The sequence below is a fragment of the Centruroides sculpturatus genome, unplaced genomic scaffold, assembly GCF_000671375.1.
Source record: "Centruroides sculpturatus isolate CEXI.00-Female unplaced genomic scaffold, Cexi_2.0 scaffold190, whole genome shotgun sequence".
In the NCBI taxonomy this organism is placed as follows: domain Eukaryota; kingdom Metazoa; phylum Arthropoda; class Arachnida; order Scorpiones; family Buthidae; genus Centruroides; species Centruroides sculpturatus.
In genome coordinates this window covers 670714-693715 of record NW_019384543.1, presented here as the reverse complement: position 1 = coordinate 693715, position 23002 = coordinate 670714, and the positions used below count along the sequence as shown (strand labels likewise).

The 23002-nt window shown below is 23.5% G+C and overlaps 1 protein-coding gene across 1 annotated transcript in view; it reads right to left on the bottom strand.

The window, feature by feature from the left end:
• Positions 1 to 220: 220 nt before the first annotated feature.
• LOC111623440 overlaps positions 221 to 23002 on the bottom strand; it is a 40762-nt gene continuing 17980 nt past the window's right edge. Inside the window, exons 2-5 of the mRNA XM_023366014.1 lie at positions 19030 to 19084; positions 13624 to 13760; positions 13463 to 13553; positions 221 to 413 (exon numbers count right to left, since the gene is read on the bottom strand). Of these exons, the coding sequence (XP_023221782.1) occupies positions 377 to 413; positions 13463 to 13553; positions 13624 to 13759 (264 nt within the window). The 5' untranslated portion in view covers position 13760; positions 19030 to 19084 and the 3' untranslated portion in view covers positions 221 to 376. The remainder of the gene's footprint in view (positions 414 to 13462; positions 13554 to 13623; positions 13761 to 19029; positions 19085 to 23002) is intronic.

Below are 23002 nucleotides of genomic sequence, written 5' to 3'. Positions count from 1 at the left end.
AGTGCGTAACATTAAAACTTAACAGAGTTTAATATCATAATTGACTAATAAATAAACCATTTTGAATATGAGACAGCTTTAAAGTTAAATTATAAAAAAGTGATTTAAAATAATATCGTAAAAGATATTAATACTTTACTAATTTAGCAATGGAAACTTTAAAAAGTTTATCAAATATAATTTATGTAATAAAAATGAAACATTAATTTTTTCAGCGAAAACGTGAAATTTTATTTATTATATACGAATTTACATAAATAATCTAATCATTAAAACATAACTAATATCATACTAATATTAAATCACAATTATTTAACAATTTCGAAATAATAGAATCAGAAAGCCAAACACAGAAGATTTTGATTTATTTTTTTTCCTATTCAATACTTCGGACATGAGTCGATTCTTCTCTCCTGTAAGAAAAAGTTATTAAAAATTTATATCAAAAAGTAAATCGTTAATTAAACAATAACAACTTTTATTAAAGATTTAACCTGATCTTACCAACTCATATATAAATTTTTATAATCAGAAATCATATAATTGAATAACGTTAAATTGTCTAGAGTGAATGAAATATAGTCCATATATTTCTTAAAAAAACAATATGTAGAGTTTTCAGCATTTCATTTCATAGTAAATATTATCAGTTTAATTAGCATCGGATTAATTTAACAGTGTGTGTATGTACAGTACACATACTGTTGACTCTCGTTCATCCGAACCAATTTTGTTTGTTTTCCCCTAAATGTTTTAGCCAAAAACAAAAAGAAATCGCGGATTATTTTTTAGAAACATATCGAATTTATCTGTAATCCTTTTTTATTTACTTCCTTTAGGTACGATCGCTAATCCAAATGGACCCATACAATGATTAGTTCGGATTTGCAGAGTGCATTATACACCGGTATAATAGTCTGTTAAAATATAAAATATAACAATATTTTTATTTATATGTTTATCTCAAAATATAAGAGAAATAAAAAAAATTAAATTATTGCAAAAGTAATTTATTTAAAGGATTAAATTTTATTGTCTGCAATAAATCTGTTTTACTTTATTGAACAAGCAGTGTCTGTCTTCTATGCGGCGGTACTTACAACAATAATAAAGTACAAGTACAATAGATTGCAATTTGTTATAATATCTATGAATTATAATATTAAAATTAGGCATTAAACTACAAGTAGTCGTAAGTCGCATAGGACTTACGACCTATGCGACTTTCGACTGATCGACTTTACGACCACGACTACCGACTGGTATGTCTGGCGACAACTTGATAATTTGCGATGAAGATTGATGTTTATGTTTTGTATAAAATTTTATTTTAGTTCTTGGAAGTTATCACGATAACATACCTTTTTCCTTTTCCTTCTCTGTTTGCCCTATAGCTCGCCCTTACCACTTTCGAGTGTTTTTAATAATTTCCGCGACTATACTTTGTTTTAATATACCTCGGTTTTAAATGAGAACTACTTCCCGTCATACTTAAAAACTACACTATCCTCCGGTCGGTGGTATAAACAGAAATTTTAGCCCATATGGGACAAAGTAAAACCCGCATGAGATGTTTGCCACCTAAATCGTTCAAATTCTGCGGTCCTGTCATTTCGCCTATAAGACACGTGTCAAAAATTCCCGCATAAGGTTGACAAGCGTAAAAATAAGAAAACGATACTTAGAGATACCATATAAAATATAAAGGCCGACTTACGACCAAATCGGTTTACGACCGATTCTTTGGAACCAATTACGATCTTAAGTCGACTCCTTACTGTATACTCAAATAAACATATTTAATCTTGAATAATGATAAATGAACGTAAGTATAATTTATAATAAAAATATAAAATATATAACTTCATACATGTGTTGTTCGTATCTATACAGTCTATTAATATATTCTAACTAAATAAATTACCTTCAGGAAATCCTCGTTCGAAATTCACGAGACGAAATAATCACGACTTCGAATTATCCGAGATTTATATATTTATGTATAATGTGTCAAATGCCATGTTAACTAATGTAATTTATTAAGTGTGTTGTTCGTATCTATACAGTCTATTAATATATTCTAACTAAATAAATTACCTTCAGGAAATCCTCGTTCGAAATTCACGAGACGAAATAATTACGACTTCGAATTATCCGAGATTTATATATTTATGTATAATGTGTCAAATGCCATGTTAACTAATGTAATTTATTAAGCAAATGAAATAAGACTACATATACAGAATGCTATTTTTGTTAATTAATAATTAATAATAATAGTCTATAAAACTGTGGGGTAAACCATGAGAATCTTACAGGTTGCCAGATAGGTTTTATAAAAATTTAAGCAGAATTCTTCAAAATGTAGCACCAATTATTTTTAAAGTGGCCAAAAATGTAGTAGCTTAGATCCCTATAAATATCTCAATCTCCTACTTGTAGCCCAATCTTGCAATTCCGAAATACAGCCATATTTTAGAGATATGAGGGAAAAAGTGTACCTCTTAGTAAGGTAACACCCGAAAATGTGTTACTGTAAAAGCAATGCCATATTAACCAGATTAGCGTTGTTTTTTTTTTTTTTTTTTTGTCTATTGTTCTATTGTAGTATGGAGCCACTTCGATCTAAACGAACGAGTTAACATACGCATATCACGCTTCCGACAGAATTTTCACTTTGAATTTAGAATTAGCCATATTTCGAACTAACCGAATTCATTAATATGTAAATCTATATACCACGGGCCGGGACAAAAGTACAGTTACGAACTAACGGGATTTCGAACTATTCGAATTAACGAGGATTTCCTGTATTATGAAACGTTTATAACGTACAAAAACTGTAATTTTCGTAATAATATATACAAGTACAAACATTTTATGTTTCTTTTTCTTAACTTATTATTTTTGTTCAGTTGAATAAGAAAAAAATTGAATAATTATGCTCAAAGACTTTAAATTACTTTTACTTAAAAATTAAATTATGTTTTTTGAAATTTGATTTATAAAGAGAAATCAAAAAGATTTTTTTTTTTGTTGCTGTCGTTAAATAATAAATTCTGATTTATTTGTTGTTTAGTACGTGATTTCAGACGAAATATCGATTTGCAGAACTTATTAATTTTCATTTCGATGTTGCATATTTTATAGTTTTGTTTTATTTTCAATAAACTAAAATTCGTTAGTTTTTGAATACAAATATGGAAATCAATATTAAGTAAGTAAAATTTCATCATACAAAATATTTCTGTATCTATTAATTAGCCTATATAACTTGTTGCTACAGATAAAATTTTTGATAATTGAGTTCTTCAATTTTCAATCTGGATATAGAAAATGAATTACATAAAATTTATATTTTTAAAAAAAATTGTTTAAAAAATTTTAAATTAATAAAGCTCAATACCAAAAATTTATTTAATCAGTTTTTAAACAAGTTAAACAATAAGCAATAAACAAATTGAATATTTAATTTGTTAGATAAATATTAAAAAATGAAAAAAATTTGCATTTTTAGTTAAAAACATTTAATTTTTTGTACGTTTCTTATTTAAAATAATTATATTTTAGTTTAATTATAAATAATCCACATATTCGTTTTACAAGAGTTTGTATCATAATTAAGAAACTTAATCTTTCAAAATCCGATTCTTACCGAAGGTTTATTAAAGAAAATTTACAAAAAAAAAAAGTTTATAAATCCATTCTAATTTTTTAAATTAACATATTCATAAAAATAATTTTATTTTTATTACTTTTAATTGGTCATGTTTTATATCTAATGAAATGTATCTAATAAAATAATAAAATAGCAAAATTATTTTAAAAAATTAATTAATACATATTATAAATAGATGTATAAAATTTTAAATGTATTTAGAGAAATTTAACTTTAAAAATGCTCATATTTTTAAAATAGGACAAGCATTGTTTTTGAATAAAGTCTGTTATTGCTATATAAGTGTTCTCTTTCCACCAAAATATCTGATTAAGTATTTAATCCCGAATCCATCGTTTTAATATTTTTCAGTTTACTTTGTATTATTTCCTCGGCTTAAACGTAGATTCCAAAAGGATTTTTGTTTAGATAATATAAATGTTCAGGTTTATAAAACTCTTTCACATTTTTATTTCGGAAAAGGTCAATCATCTAATCAAAATATTCGTTGAAAAATAATTTTAGTAATCACTTTCTCTTTCTGGAGTAAAAAAATTCTAAAAACTTTGCAAATTTTTCTTTAGGCGTTTTTATTTAATTGATCTCCACAGAAAAAATTTTTAGAAATTTTTAAATTGATTTTTTTTAACTTAAATTCGTTAATATTTAATCAAAATAATTTTTAAATTAAATACTAGTGACTTTTCGTGTTTATCTAAGAATATACAAAACAACTTCTTAAATTTGTTTTATATATTCTTATTATTTTCGAATTTATATAATTTATAAAAGAAGTTATGTAAAATGTTATAAAAATATAGGTTATTTACTCAAAATTCATATAAAAAGAATAATCAGTATTATAATTTTTAATTTAAATAGGTAGAAATAAATTTTATCAATGGAAAAGTTGTAATCCATTTGTTTTATGTTCTCTCCAAATTTTGATAGTATGAAACATGTTTTTCAAATATTTTTAAGAACATACAACATCAATAGAAAAGAAATTATAGAATAAAAGTATTTTATATTATATAACTATAACTAAATAATTATCATCCTTCAGTCTTGTCTTACTGAATAAATTGCATATTAATTTTTTAACTTAAAAATTTTATATTCTTTAACAAATAAATTATAACCAATTTAATATTAATAAACACAAATAACATAAAATGAACTAAATATATTTTCACTTTTGCTTCCCGTTTTACTTCTTAATAGAGAAATTTAACAATAAAACAGTAGAACTTAGTAATTATATATAATTAGCAAAATTAAAATTGTTGTGTGATTTTATTTAAGTATAAATAAATAAAAATTAGTAATAAAAAGAATTTAAAAAAACTTAAGAGTAAAAATTTTAAAATTTACCATTTACGTTTATAGTCGAATAATATTTTCGTTACCAAAGTAGTGCAGCCTATAAAATTTAAAACATGCTTTTACACGAAAAATAATATATTAATACTTAATTAATAATAAATATGTTCAAAACAATAAGGTTAATGAAAGTGTATCATAAATCTACTGTACAATTTCATAAAAAATTTCTAAAATTAACAAATAATAAAGCGTACGAAATAAATTTTGTCTATTATATAGATTATCGATACTTTATCTTTGAATACTTAGTTGCTATAAAACGTATCTTTAGTTTAATAAGATTATTGGCCTGTATCAGTAATATAATGTGAATAAAATTATAAAAAATATAAACATATATTAAATTATGTTCTGATAATGAAATTTACTTTTTAATTAATTTCTTTAATCAAAAATATATATTTAACTAATTAAAAATTTAAAAAAAAGCTTATATTAAGTTAAAGTTTTAAATTAAAATATTTCAATTTGAAATGAAAAATACGAATTTCATTTTCTAAACTTTTCCAGAGAAATAAAATTCATATATTTCAGATGTAGATCATGACGTTCTTCGTTTTATGTTCACTTCATAAATTTTAATGTTCTCAAAAATATTTTTAATTTATTAGAAGAAGAATTCGGACTTTCTTTCTTCAAAATTACAGAAACATGAATATATTTTTCGGTTTCTTATTAAAAAATGTTTAAAATCGTGAATCTTCGCTTTTATCGCATAAGGCAGTAAATAGCAAATTATTATAAATATTCAAAGAAAATAAATTTCGAGATATCATAAATATTTTATATGAACATAAATAAAAATGAAAGACTAACTGAAAAAGTAATATTATCAATTAGAATTATTTGACATTTTATCGTAAATCTCTTAAAACTATACAGATCTAATCTATTAATAATAATTATTTTGTTTTATAAATTGTCATTAGGTATTATATATATACAAAAGTTTAAATTTAAACAGTATAAATTTAGCCTAAGCAGAGATATTTGACACTTAGAGTTTGTTAACTTATTTTTATTCACATTTATTCCTATATATTCTTATTTTGTTACTTAAATTTAAATTATAATAAATTTTCTATTTTATTTAAAAACTTTCTAGATTTAGTTTCTGGAACAAAAACTATAGTTAATTAATTGTAGATTTGTAATTCTGGATTTTCTTATGAAACACTTTTACAAAATTATCTATACTCTTTTATAAACATGATCTACTTGCTTCACAGAATGTAAAGCAGCTATATTCGATAAGTTTGGGGGAAGTTGAGCAATAACGCTCAGAGTGCAATCCCGCTCACTTAGGTATCTCGAAACACAATTAAATTGTAAATGTCTGATTGATGAGGCCAGGTAGCAAATGACATCATGAGTCTATAGTCATGTTGTAGTCGCCTTCAGAGGTAAAGTTTTTTCTTTCATACGTATGTTGTTTTTGAGATGATTTCTTAGAAAATTTTGAAATTTCAAATAAGTTCATATTTATTTTAAATTATTAGTTTTAATCATTATGTGTATAAACTGTATATATTTAGCTTTCCTGCTTTTTATTTGATTTATAATATGCAGTTAAGCCAACAAAAACAGCGTCAGCATCCAATATACCGATGAAGGGTAATGATGCTCACATAAGCAAGGTACAATAATCAATGCTTTGAGGTAATACTTCACCCGTTTCTTGTATTTCAAACAATACTAAAATGATGAAAAATGAGTAGACATAATAAAAAAAATTCACAAATTTTAACAGCTACTCCAGAAAATCACAAACCAGAGGCGTTAGAAATTTGAGTTTGTTATTTTAGTTTTCTCTTATTAGGGGCATGGCATCGCCCTACTTTCTCCTATATTGTTATATAATCTATAACTTATTTTACTGAAAAAATATTGAATCATTTAAATTAATGGCACATAATGTAGAATTGCTTGTACATTATTATGTAATTTATACGAATTATACATGTATACTGTATACATATCATACATACACATTGAACTTTGAAAACGTAAGCAATTTAATTAATTATTTAATACATTCGAGATTATATCTTAATTTTAAATACGATTTCAGGTAATAAAATTAACACTTTGTTTCATTTTAACAAAAGTATGAATAAATAAAAATGTACATTTTATGAGAAAAATGTTATAAATAAATGCACATTTACAACTTAAATTTTATCGTTTTTTCTAAGATATTATTTATTGCCGTTAGATGGCGATAGTTTCATTTAAAAATTACTCTATCTACTGAATAATTTATTAACTAATAATGTAAATTAGAAGAAGAATATTTTTGTATTTTTGAATTTAATGATGAGAAGTGATTTCTGAACTAGTATATGCATTACGCTTACGTGATAGACAATCTCTTCACACTGACACGTAACTCAATTATTACAGTCATACTTTTAAATGCCGTATGGCTTTTTAAATATTTCTTAAAATAAAATGTGAAATAGTATTTGAAAATCAGTCGCTCTACTTGAAAATAATTTTGATTAATTATATTTATTTAATATTTAAATGATATACTAAAACTTTCAAGTTTGGATATCTTGAACATTCATTGCATGTATTAAACTTTATTTTTTTCAGACTTGAGTTCCTTCCCCTTAATACACTGACATGCAATTAAGAACTTCGTTCATTTACATGCAAATAAAATAAAATCAAATCGGCAATAGTTTGGATTGAAAATATTTTAAATATAGTCAAACCTCGGGTTTCAAACTTAATCCGTTCCTAAAAGTTCTTCGAAAACCGATTTGTTCTAAAACCGAAAAAAAATGTTCCCATAAGAATCAATATAAAATGGATTAATCCGTTTCCAACCCCCAAAACAAAACATTTTTTTACCTTTATAGCTGTATTTCTTGCATAAAAATGCCTATAAAAGCAATATTATATGTAATATTATTATATCTATATCTACATATATATATTAAAAGAAAAATGTTCCATCATCACCAACCGAAACCAAAAAACCGAAACTAACACTTTACAAAGAAATGCTGCAAATACAGATTTAACTCTGACTACCAAGATGAAATATAATGAAATATAACCAAATCTATCAAGACCGAAAAGTACTTTATCCGCACTTTTCCGAAATATCGTGTTTCAATTGATTTGATTTCAATTTTCATATAAATTTTAATTAATTAATTAATTTTATTTATATTTTAGTTTCGGTTTAAAAGCCACTTTTAATTATTATTTGTAGTTTCAATTACCGGTAACTGACTACATACTAATATTTCAATATAATATAATTAATATAATATACAATAATATTATATTAATAAATTTTGTTATTTAACTTAACTTAAGCATATTTAAACACGAATTCTCGAATGTCATTTATTTTACGTAAATGACAATTAACGCTGTTTTTATTAATTAATTTATTTTATTTAAATTTAACTGTGGCGCGTACCGAAAAACGGAAATAGTATCTTTCCTGCATACACATTGAAATGTATTTTAAATAGCAACGCCATCGATGATTCGTTAAGTGACACCTGGTAATCTCGGCGCCACTAACTTTTGAATCGGTAGTCCTGTCCTTGATTGGTCGGGCCGTCGACTTTCATTAACATAGGAAATATAGGAAAGTTGACCATCGGTGGCCGACTCTGCCGAGTAGCTTGTTCGATAACTGAGTTATCGTAAGACAAAAATTAATTCAAAACTTTGTTCGTAAACCGAATTGTTCTAAAAGCGAGGCGTTCGAAACCCGAGGTTTGACTGTATAGTAATTCTTAATATATTCTATTGATATACAGTATTTAGTTTTCTAAATTAAATTTTAAGTTTCATGGAAAAATAGAACGACTATTTCATTGTAAAATAATAAAATGGCATTATATAAAGTAAGTGATTAAAATATTTTGAATTATTAAGTAAAATATTTTCATATTTTTAGTAAAAAGTTTTATGAATACAGTAAAACCTGTCCAAAACGGAACCCAAATAAACCTGGAACCTGCCTAAACAGGAAAAATTATTGAGAATGAACTGATTTTCTATGTTAAAAAACTGCCAAAGTTACCAAATCGGAAAAAATATTCGGTTCTGTGAGATTTCGGTTTATGCAGGTTTTACTGTAATATATACAGTGAGGAGGATATCTAAGCAATTATTACATCTGAATTAGCTTTTCTTGATTTTAAAGTTTAGATAAATCATTAAACGTGAACACATCTGATGCTTATTAGTTTTCTTACAAATCAATTTTTTAAATAAAATTTTAGTCTTTTCGGAATATTTGATGTAAAAATCAGATAAATTAATTGACAGAATAAATACAAAACTGGCTATTGTAACTGATTAATTAAGTATTCCAATATTTTCTTTTTTGGAAATGCGGTTTGAATAATATATTTAAGGAAGATAACTTGTAATAAGTATATAGTTACAATCAATTTACTACTGTTCGACCTTCCCACTGTTACCTCAATAATGTCAATAATGATCACTAACCGTAAATAGAAAGATAACATTGCTCCATTTTCTCAAGCTTTTACACCTCGGGCTTGGTGTGCTTGTTATTTGTTAAGTCAATAACCCGAAGGAACTGACAACAATCTTTTTGTATTGTTAGGTAAGCTTTAAAATAAATATTCAAGTTTATTATATAAATGTTTTAATTATCCAAATTCCATAGAAAAGTAAAATATGTATAATATAAATCTATATGGAAGACTGGGAAAACTCGGACACGAGATATTTTTTCATCTGTATCACGAAATCAGTTAGAGAAAATTTAGATCTTTTTATATCAATTGATACTCCAATCTGTTGACTATAGAGAACATTTAACAATCTAACCTTTTTTTTTTTTTTTTTAAGACAACTATACAATATCAGGTATTACCTATGGAGCAAGTAATAGCTGACAGCATGCGGAGCAACGACACCTAGAAAATGCCCAAAATTTTGTAGACAAAGGAAAGAAAGAAACGAAATATAATTTATTTACACATATTATTAATCGAAGTACAATAGATTCGCCAATTTATAAAAAAGGAAATGAACATCTCAAATATTAAATTACTATAATTTTAGATTGCCACGATCAGAAGCAGAACCTGATCATGGTAATCTAAAACTGTAGAAAATTATAAGAAAAACCGAGTAAATTTACCAAAACGTGAACTCCGAGATAATTCTTGACACTATAAAGTTGTCCTCGGTAGTCCCAAAACGTCATTTTGGAATTTTAATCAGCTTTGGAGAAAGACGTTACCGTATTATTTAGATACGGTAAATTATTATTTAATATATTGTAAATAAATAGCACAAAGCACACTATTTTCCACATTTTAAAAAATATCTGAAAATTTTATATGATACTTGTAATAAACATTTCCCGAGAGATTAAAATCTTAAAAAAAAACGAGTTTTCAGCTGCACAAAAAATGGACGAAAATACGCGAGCATAACAATATATGGCAGACAGGAATCATGACGTAGCATGACAGTGCTGCCAAACTTATTTTTTACAATGTCTTATGTCTGGCTTTGCTCGGGACCAGGATTGGTCCAATCTTCCGTATTATACGTATACTGTAATAAGTTATAAATTAAAATTAGAAAATAATAAAAAAAATCTTTGATATAGCATATAAATTCAATGTATGTAATAACTATTTCATCATCGATGTAAATGTTTTTTGTAATTTAAAAAGCAATGATCAATTGTTTACCATTGAAGAAACGTCATTATCAAGTATTGATTTTCTGTCATTCTCTATCAAATTCAAGTTATTCTCTATCTCAGAATATACTAATTCAGTTAAGTTATCGATTATATCTATTTTTCAAATTCAAGTAAAGTTTACGTTATTAAATTCAAATAAACAAAAGTTTGTGTTGAATTTTCAAGTGAGATAAATGGGGTATAACACTTTCATTTCGTTCAACTAAACCTAAATTTCGCTTTATACAGTACGGTACATTTCGTGTTGTAAATTTAAGTAACAATATAGAATATATATTCTTAAAATAATTTAATAATTAAATTTGGACATTAAATCAATTGCTAAACATTCTGCAAGCGATGAGTTTTCGTATTTAATATGAGAGATTATATAGAAGGATTTACAACGGGATACAATGAATAATTATATAAGGATTCCTTGTTAAATTCTATTTCCAATATCATATTTCTAACAAGATTTTGAAGTTTATACTTTGTGTTACATTTTATATTAGTTTAAAAATATGATAAAATTATTTAGAAGCAAATGTAATGCACATACATCAAATATTGTTAATCTGAAATAACTATCATCATTATTTCGGGATTAAGTCAGAGGAAAACTGTATTAAATTGAATAACTACCTTAATAAGAAACTTTTCGTACTTGGATACGCAAAAAATTATAAAATAAAAGAATAACTTCATAATAAACAAAGTATATAAACTCTTTAAAGTAATATTCATTTTATCGAATTAAAGAGATATAGTTATTTACCTATTTTAATTAATAATTTTAGAGATTAAATCAAAGTTTTAAAATGAAAAATACTTTTGTTATAATTAACATCTAGCCTGTTAATTAATTTCTTACTTCACTTCACGGAAATATTTTTAAATATAACAAAATTATACACGAACCTTTATCGTAAATACACGCTAAAACCATTATCTATTTATAAGCTTGTAGAAATCGAATTATCTTCAAGAACGAACTTTGAAAAATTATTTTGTACATTTTTGCTTAAAATCTCTTCTAATAAATAGCTTATTTTCAAACTTTAAAAATTTTATTTTATTATTTAATACATCTTATAAAAATTTCATCGAAATATTTTTATGAAAATATTTGTAAACCTGATAAATTATAATGTATAAAAGTTCAATAAGTATATATTAAATGTATAAATTAGCAAATAAAACTTTGAAAATTATTATTAAAAAACATTTATTTTACTTTCATTTTATAATTTAAACACGCAAAATTAATTTTTATTTAAAATATACTAAAAAGATACTACAATTATGTTTTAAAATGTAAGCTTAATAACTTGAATTTCAAAAGTTCGTGAGCAATTTTAAGAATTTATGATATTAAAAAATTAATCATCATTGATTATAAGTCGATGACAAATACATTTGAATAAATAACTAAAATTTAGTATTTATGTATTTATTAACAAAAGTAAAATAAAGGAAAGAAAATTCGCATTATAAAGCTAATCTCCAATATCGACTATGTATATTGAAAAAGTTTTCTTTATCAGTTTTGTCAATATAGATTAGACCTACTGTTGACCGAGAAAACCATTAACATCTTGTCTGAAATTCATGTACAGTATTTATCATCGGTCTCCAATCTTGTTATAGACCTATTTCTAGTTATCGATTTTTATTGATTCATATTATGCATAACATTTCAATCTCTTCATTGAATTTTAAAATTGAAAAATAAATCATTTTACAAATTTCTTTATGGAAAAATTGACTTTAACTTTTTATTTTTGTATTACATTCAAATTCTTATTATTTTATAAAATAACTCATTTTTATTTTAGTAATGTTTATATATTAAGAATAATTTTTATTCGATTAGTAAATTACAAATAAATCGACCGGACAAGCCTGATTAACAGCAGAAAAATATTCTAAAGGCTTTAGAAAATTATATATTGAGAAGGAATCAATCAAAACGAACCAAGAATCAAAAATTAATCATAATCAAAATATTAATTTGAAACTTAATCGAAAATGTTAATATTAATTCAATAGCGTTATTATGTTGCTAAGTCTAATTTATATGTTAATTTTAATGTTAATTATGAACATTTGGTATATGTAATTTAATAATAATGCCAATAATATTTGTGTATAAGTTAGCTCAAAAAGCATTCATTTTTTGTTGTCCACATTTACAAAAGATATTACATTCTTCGTATTCTTATATTAATCCAATCCAACAATAAGTTATGTATTTAGCTAAGAAAATAAATTTTATTTTAATCTTTACATACTCCTAATTAAAATTTATATTAATTAACTAATTATGATATAATAATAATGAATAATTTTACTAAAAAAATTATTAATTTGTAATCTTATTGTCTGCTCAAAATTTAATGTAGAAATCACTTCTAATAATCTCCAAAAAGAAACAGTTATAGGCATTTTCTTAAAAGTATAAACACTTAGCAATAAAAATTAATTTTAAGATAATGTCTCCCACTTTCTAAAATTAATTACCGAATTTAATTTTCTTGCCGAAATTAAAATGGTTGACTTCTTCAAACTACTTTAAAAGAATTTCTCGAAAGATCGTAAATTTTCTATTTACATTGTTCTTCGTATATATATATCCATAGTTGTTTATTAGACATAGTATCTATTGTTAAAGCGAGAGAGGGAAGAAAAAAGAAGAGTGGGAGTATTCTTACCTGGAGCATCTATACAGTTCTTGGTATCCTGTGTAAACACAACTGACAGTTCCGTCACCGAAAAAGCTTACGCTCATTTCTCGTGATCCACCTGCATTATTTAAATATTAGGGTTTGTCGATTAAAAAAAAATATATCGAAATATTTTAATTAAAATATACTTGGCAATGGAGGTGTACTATCTCTTCGTCCGTATCGACCGTTCGGATAAAATTGTTGAGCGCATATTTGGACTACTAAGCAGTAACAAACTGCTATCAGCATCCAACTTCCTTTGCTCTTTTGGCTGTTAGACATTCTGAAAATGAAAATCAATTTATTTACTTTTATTTACACAAATACGTACGCAATTAGTGTAATTAGTATCGTTAACTTTCAATAGATATTACATTTAAATCTTAGATTGCTAAACCGCTTTTAAAATGACAAATTGGAGACGTTATTTAATTTTTAACGTGACTTTAGACAATGACAAAATAGAGATGTGTCATTTTGAACTCATTAAATAATTAAGGATGACAATTATATTTATGTTTAAATCACAACATTGGAATTGTCAGTATTCAATGTTTCTTGAATATTCCCGCGTGAATATTTGTCAAGTTAAATTGTATAAAATATTCACTACTACTGTGTAATTGTAGCACGAAATGAAGGTAATTTTAGTGCATTTTTTAATTATGCAGAATTTGATGATTATTTCCTCAAATTCGTTATTTATTTAGTGTTGCTAATATGTCACCAGAGTATGCGATAACTTTTTCTATCTATTGTTCCTTTTTACATTGTTTATTTAAGTTATATAATTATCTTCTATGATTAAATTACTGTTTATAGTATACTAATGTATAGCTTTGCGTTGAAAATTATTTAAAATGATGACTTTCTGAATAAATTATTTTCCATAATTTACGATAAGCTCTGTAAGCTTAATGTAAAAAATTAGCTTGAAGCTTATTTTTATATTCCTAGAATTTTTAATTTAATATTTAATAATCAAAATTTAAAATTTGAAAAATAATTAATTCTAATATTTTATAAAGCCATTTCCTCTACGAAGCTAAAACTTTTCATTTATTTTTTTAGATATTTTATATTTAAAAATATATAAAATAAATTTATGAAATAGATAAAGCTTAATTTTGCTTCTACAAACATGGCTATATAAAACGCAGTTTATTGAAATCATTCATTCTAATACACGAGTAATGTCAAGATACAGAACAATTATAAATTCAAATTTATATTTATTTTGAATATTTATTTTAACTGAATTAATCCAATTTAGAAAAATGTTTAATTTTACTTCTAAATCTGTGAAGTTTCAATATAGAAGACACTAATATAAAATAATGAAATATAAGTTTTAAAGTTCGTTTTAAATATTTTAAATTTTAAAAGAAATATCTATCAAAAACATAATTTAAAAGTTTTAAAATGTTGTTTTTGAAACTGTTGATAAGATCGCCATTAGACAAACAGTAAAATTTTCTTGCCTAAAGTAACTAATTTATAGGGATATTCAGCAGTATTTTTAAGCCTCTTACACGTTTATATCGTGATCCTCTTAACGAATTTCCCAAATTAAGCAAAAAGCTGAAAGTGATAAAATGGGATACAAAACAACTTTACAAAAAAAAAACAAAACAGATGAATTTGGGCAATAACCAGAAGCGTATAGTCTGTTGATCTGATTGATTAATTCTAGAATCATATAAATATATTCAACCTGATCTTAAAAATTTAGGTTAATGAAATGTATTAACTCTTTAATGTGTTTTTATTTAGAAAATTACGCTAATAACTTAAATCTGTGGATCGTAGATCCTGTGGTTCAGCTGGAGAATGTCTTTCCGGATTTGAAATTTCTAGAAAACATAACACTCCCCTAATTTTGATTTGTTTTTTTTTCTTTGTTAAAGTAAGAAAAAAGTCACGAAAATAACAAAATATAAAACACTTAATTTTCTAGAATTGTGTAGGACAATAAACAAAAAGTATCAAATTGAAAAATCTATTTAAAGTTACTAATAATTAACTAAACATTCTTTATGATAAACTCCAAATAAATGTATGGATTTAAAAATAATTTAATAAATTATAAAGAAAAGTTCCCTAAAAATTATAAAGATTTCAAAATGATAAAGTTATCTGTATTGACGTTAGAAGCTCTGTAAAAAAAAAAGGAACAATTCACCAATGGCATTTTAAAGTTATTTTTCAGCTTCTTCTTATTAAAATATTGTATTTGATTTAAAATATCTTCATTGAATTTTAAAATTGAAAAATAAATCATTTTACAAATTTCTTTATGGAAAAATTGACTTTAACTTTTTATTTTTGTATTACATTCAAATTCTTATTATTTTATAAAATAACTCATTTTTATTTTAGTAATGTTTATATATTAAGAATAATTTTTATTCGATTAGTAAATTACAAATAAATCGACCGGACAAGCCTGATTAACAGCAGAAAAATATTCTAAAGGCTTTAGAAAATTATATATTGAGAAGGAATCAATCAAAACGAACCAAGAATCAAAAATTAATCATAATCAAAATATTAATTTGAAACTTAATCGAAAATGTTAATATTAATTCAATAGCGTTATTATGTTGCTAAGTCTAATTTATATGTTAATTTTAATGTTAATTATGAACATTTGGTATATGTAATTTAATAATAATGCCAATAATATTTGTGTATAAGTTAGCTCAAAAAGCATTCATTTTTTGTTGTCCACATTTACAAAAGATACTACATTCTTCGTATTCTTATATTAATCCAATTCAACAATAAGTTATGTATTTAGCTAAGAAAATAAATTTTATTTTAATCTTTACATACTCCTAATTAAAATTTATATTAATTAACTAATTATGATATAATAATAATGAATAATTTTACTAAAAAAATTATTAATTTGTAATCTTATTGTCTGCTCAAAATTTANAAAAAAAAATTTGATAATTTACGTGGTTATATAATTATATAATATCATACCCTCTGCAATAACAAATGAAAAAATATTTTTACAATTTATTAAATTATAATTTCGTTAATTAAAATAAAAACATTTTTATTTTAAAATTATCAATTTAGTTTAACATAGAAATAGAAAATTGTTGCTATGTGCTTTATATCCTATTTTAACAGCCTCACACAAGCGATTTACGAAAAGCCTGCATATATATATAACTTTTTTTTTTATCATAGTTTCGATATTAGATGTTTTTGTAATATCTTCTTCTACTATATTTTTATTAGATTTTTAGTAGGCTACATTGCATGAAAATACTCTAAAATTAAAATATCGTTGTACGGTTATTGTTTACAATTTATAACTTACATTTAATTTCGATTACGTTTATATTTGTCACTGCAGAATTATGAAATTTGGCTTTTTTTTATTTCAACACATTATTTTGAAAAAGTCCATAAAAAATTAATAATTTTTCCTATAATATTTACAATAAAATATAACACTTTTATAAATGTTATAATTACGTTATAGAATTTAACCTTAAAATTGTAAGCTTACTACAAATATATTTTGATTTAGGTGAATTATAAAAATATATTGTATACTTTCTAGGCATTAATTTGTTATTATATATTGTTTTAGTTAAATCTGTAACATTACTATATTTGCTAAAAACTTAAATTAATTTGTATAATTATTTTACCTTAATACAAATTAACCTGTTACTTATTACTCATTTGTTTCTCGTTACTCATTTTGTTACCTTATAAATAATATTTTTTCGATTAAAAAGCAATCAATATTTTATTAAATAGTAAGTAATACTCTTTCCTACAGTTCCGTTTGATTATCATTTCTTTTTTGTCGTCTTTTTATTGTACTAATTTGTTGTCCAAAATTATTATGTTCCTTAATACGAAATTTTTATTTCTTTATGATAAGATGCTGTTCTATTCCTATTGAATATGAGTTCTTTTTCACTTAAACCTATTTATTTTTTCGGCTTAGATTATTGCTATTTTTGAATAGTAATATGACTTATGTACTAGAATTTATACTTTGGCAGTTTAAGTATAAAAATTTGCTTTGCGAAGTATCAGATCTCAATGAACAGTATGGGTGGACTCAGTTTCACATACCTATGATAGGCTCGAGTTGCAACAGAGTAAAAGTATATGTGAAAAATTGAGAACAAAACTCAAACCGGAATCTTGAAATATTACGACAATCCGGCTAGAGAATTCAAACTCTTTGGTCATCTGCCTATGATAAATAATAAAACTCAATGCACGAATATTTCTGATTTATTTAAAGACATTTTCCTTTATTTACAACAATTTATTCAACAAAATGTGAACCGTTTTTGAATGCTAAATAATACGAAAGACTTTCATATAAACAACTACAAACAACTATAAACAACTAACATTCTATCTTTGATATTTTTAGATGATGTCCTTTGATTCAATGTAAATAAATTTTAAAATATGTATGCTAAATTTAGAAAATATTTAAATTTATATACTTAAGATATCTTCAGCGAATAGTGGAAACACATAATAACTTCAGAAATTTATAAAGAAAAATATTATTAAAAAAAGTTTTAGGAACTTAACTATTAAATAATATACGCTTTAACGAAGATTACTTAGAAATGATCGTCTCAATAATAATTAATTTAATATAAGGAAAAGTAACTTTCGATGTAATTTTAATTCAACCTCTCATAATTTAAAAAAAAAAAAAAAAAGCTATGGCCGCTATTTATTCTATAGTCTATACAGCGTATACAAGATGCATAAAATATTCAAAGAACGATTTCATTCAATTTTGATTACATTATTAATCTAGATATTGTATTTATTTGAGATTAGCTTAGTATAATCTGCTTTTATCATAATTATTTCTAATAATAGCTATTGTAAAGCCGGAATAATTCCATTTCCTCTCTGTTATATGTTCATAATGTACCACATATTTGAGAGGCATTTTCTATTTGTCAGAGGGATAATTTAGGTGTACATTTTAAAGCAGTTGAAACGTAAATTAAGCTAAACATAGCATAATAGTAAATCAGTTAATAACTGATAAAATAACAAAGATATGAAAAAATTTAAAATTAGAAGTCATAAAAATCTTATTAATAATTTCATAATTTTACTAAATTAATATTTTGATAAACTAAAAACAAAATTTTTTAATGAATGAGTCCTGCTCTACATGATAATAAATATGTAAATATAAAGAATTAAATAATTGATATTAATTATTAATCATTAATATTAATAAATTTTTAAAATGGTTTTTCTTACAATATTATGCTAAAAATAGCCTTATATATAGTTTATATATAGATCTAGATTATTTTTATTTTTAATATTAAATTATATAAATTACTGTATGACTTCGAATTTGAGGTACTGTACGCTTTCACTTTTTATAATGAAACTTTTAGAAATAATTTTGATGATAATTAGGAATATAGCTTTATTAATAAATTAAGAATAGAAACGTTAATATCATATTTAAAATAATGTATAATTAACAGAAAATTATTATAAAATTTTAATTAAATACAGACTTTAAAAGAGTGACAGAGAAGACCTCGAATCTAAGAAGCTCCACGAAGCACGGCACTAGAATAGAAAATTTTTCTTTTATAAATTTATTTTCAATTAAAATAATAAATTTACTAGAAAACCAAATAAAAATGAAATTTAAAAAATCTTATTTTAAAAATATTTTTTCTTTGTCTAAATCAACACAATTTCAAAATATTAAAGTTATTTGCAGTGGAAATCTCAAAGTGAAATATTTATAAACTTCGAAGATTGTTTTAATTTTAAATTTATAAAATTAATATTAAATTAAACTAAAAACGTTTTATAAATGTAAGAAATTCGTTATATATTTGAAAAATAATCAAAAATATTTGAATCTCAATGAACTTATTCCATAGTTAATTTTTATTTAATTGGTAGCCGTGAATGGAGCAAATTAACATTTGTAATATTATTAATTTTCTTCAATAAAATATTTCTAAAAATAAATTAGGTTTTATAATTATAATTAATAGATAAATAAATATTTGATTTTGTATATTTAATGAAATGACCTTTAATTTCTTTTGAATGAAATGTGAATAATTTCGTTTGAATTCGTTGAAGAGAATGTTGATTATCACTTTTCTACTTGGAAATTTTGAATGAAATGCCTTTCGGCGGTTGACACAAACATTCTACTGTTTACAATAATATATATATTTTCATAACAATGCGATCTTGTTATGTCTAATTGAATTATTAACGTCTTGATTAGAAGAATTAAATTTCAAAATTTACTCTTTGAAACTATGCTTATTGCAGATGATATTTTGTCATCTACTTATCTCGATAATTAATCGAATTAATTTTAGTTACTCTTAACGTAGGTTGCTAGAATTATTTGCAATTTCCACACCTCTCACAAATAAACTTTTAGAAGCAGATATTATTGTTTAAAAATTATTCTACGAAGAAAAATTTATAATTGTAATATTTTAAAAAAATAAGAATTATTAAGAGGATAAAATCAGAATTTTTGATCATATTTAAATAATAAAAAAGTATATTATTTATTCATAATGTTCTTAAAACTTTTGATGAAATTCGGCGTGTGTTACAAGAATTATAATTTAGTTTTTAAAGTATTAAAAATAAATAATATTACTTTAGTCTTTAATCCGATTAATTAAAATATCTTCTTTACTTTTAAAAATTTATGCCATCACATGCAATTCGTTATTATTACAATTGTTGTTTTTATATTATATTTTAAATTTTAAAAGAAATTATATATATATATATATTGAAACGAATTCAGAGAACAGATTTATTTCGGAAAAGAGTAGAAAATCCAGTCAAAAGCCGTCTTAGAATTCACGAGATAATAAAGATTAAAATGAATTTAACAAGTATTTATTTGATTTTTTAAATCTGTTTGATTTTATTGAAATTTAAAAGTTAAAACAATTTTTGCTTATCAACTTATTTTAAGTTTTTCTTATTATTATTCCTTATTATTAAAATTATTTTAGAATTCACGTAGAATTTTACAAGTTTTATTTTTATAAGTTATATAATTCAACATTCCTTCGTAGTCATCTTTTCAAAATTTTGATAAATTTTCTTATTTACTCATAAAACAGACGAAATATATTTTATTTAATAAATAAATTAATAGATAGAAACNAAGTAAAGTAAAAAAAATATTTTTTGTTCTAACATTAATTTTTTTTTCTTATAATGAAATAAAATTTAGAACATTTTTTATATAAATTTTAAATCATTTATTTGTTATTGCTAACTAAAAAAACATCATAAAACTTTTATCATAAGAATTAAAAAGTATATTTTTGTGTACGTTCCATATTTTAATTTTATTTGCTCTTGACATTAATAATTTTTCGAATTCGTTTCTCTCCTGGAAATGACACTTTGCCGGTTTTTATCCGAGATTTAAAGCTTCTCACGGAAGATTAGATAAAAAAATTAACTTTATATTCGCCGAATGATCATAAGAAATAAAATTGGCAATTTTCGAGAAGAGAAACAAATTTATGTTCATTTTCTTTTAACATTTCATTCGTTGAATAAACTGTTGCTAAGGCATTTCCTATGTCCAAACAAATACGTAATAAGAAAATTATACAATGTAAGAATTAGTTATTTAATAAAAATTTCGAGATAAATTATAAATTGAATGTAACCTGACAATATTGATAGTTAAAGTAATTTAATATGATGATAGATCTAAATCAATTATGACAACTTAGATTAAAAGTTGATCGGATAAAATGTGAAATATAAAGAAAAATCCCGTTTTAAATATATTATGGGACATTAAAAGAAATCTGTCTGCAGACTGATTAGTGATAGAATATATGTTAAATTTATTAGAAGATAAAGTTGTTGAAATAGTCACAATAAATAATAATTTTTTAGTCTATTTCTTTACAAGAAGATTTTCAGATTGAAATAAAATTTATATAATTTAAATAAGCATTATAAACTTATATAAGTAAAATTTTTGAATTTCGTTTAGTTTCTATTAAACTTTATTACCAATTTCAATTTTCTCATTCAAAATTAATCCTCAGGAAAGTCGGTGTTGATGATATATAAGTTCCAATCTAAGTGTTTATAATTTTTGTAAGGTTGTCCAAATTCGAACAATCTTACGAAAATTATAAACACTTGAATTGGATTCGTGCTTAGATATTTTAAGTGCACACGAAAACTTAATTCAAGTTATCCAATCGACTAATTATAAATGTCAAGTGGTATAAATTTGAAAAGAAATTCAAGAATTATCCGTTTTTAACGATAGTCTTACGACGAACATTTTACATATATTTATTTTTTTCTACTTAATAATTAGTTATAATAAAATTCTATATATATATACTGTAGTAACGCCTGAAAGTAAACAAAATATACACTTAGAATTAAAATACTACATTAAAAAGTTGTAGGAAACAGGTATTAGAGAGAGAGATAAATAAAGAAAAGAAAAAATAGATATTTTTCCTTTATTTATAAATAAATTTATAAAACGTTATATATTTACAGAATATTTTATTTCCACAGATACACTTGCTAGAATTTTCATAAATAAGTTTATAGAAAATGATCCGCATCTTCTTGAAAATATTCTTAAGCAATTCTTCCTAAGAGTTAAAACTGACAAATACATCATCTATTACCCTCTATTTAATTTAATAACAGAAAATAATCAAATTTATTTTAATAATTTCTATAATCATGCGGTCAAAATTTTATTAAATTAATGATCTAACGGTTGACTAGATGAACATGCAATTCAGAAATTAATTTGTTCGAAACCTTCTTTTTAAGTTTATCTTCGAAAAAGTTAATAAATTATTCCGATTAACTGAAAAAAAATAATTGTTTTTACTTAGCTGTTGAAATCTGCTTAATGAAGTAAGATGATGAAAACGTAGCATTTCTACACTTCCTCCTATTTCTCTAATTATTCAATAATAGCGATGTTATAATTATTTTTGTCATAAGTTAGACATATGTTTCATTAGGAAAACAAGAGAATTTATATTATTAACAAGAGGAAACATTTGCTACATTATTAGCCTCGTAATCAAGAGCAAAGTAACGATATAAATAATAGCAACAAACAATAGATATGTTTTGTTTATTTTCCCATTATTTCTATATTCAAATGAATGGATAATTACATCGTTTATCATTTCTTCAAATTTTTGAAGATTATTTCTTTTTTTCCTTCTTAAATCAATAATACGACGGATGAAACAAATCAATAAAGCTTATTTATTTGATAAGATATGTAAAAATTGTAAAAAAATTTGCCAAAATTTGAATGTTTATACCTAAAATTTTAACCAAACATAAAAGGTTAAACTTTTTGAAAAGGCAAATAATCTACAATAATAATATGACTGAGAAAGATTGATTAAATATTTAACATCTACACATAACAGCCCATCCTCTTCTTTGATGTTATATGTTGTTTATTCTAAA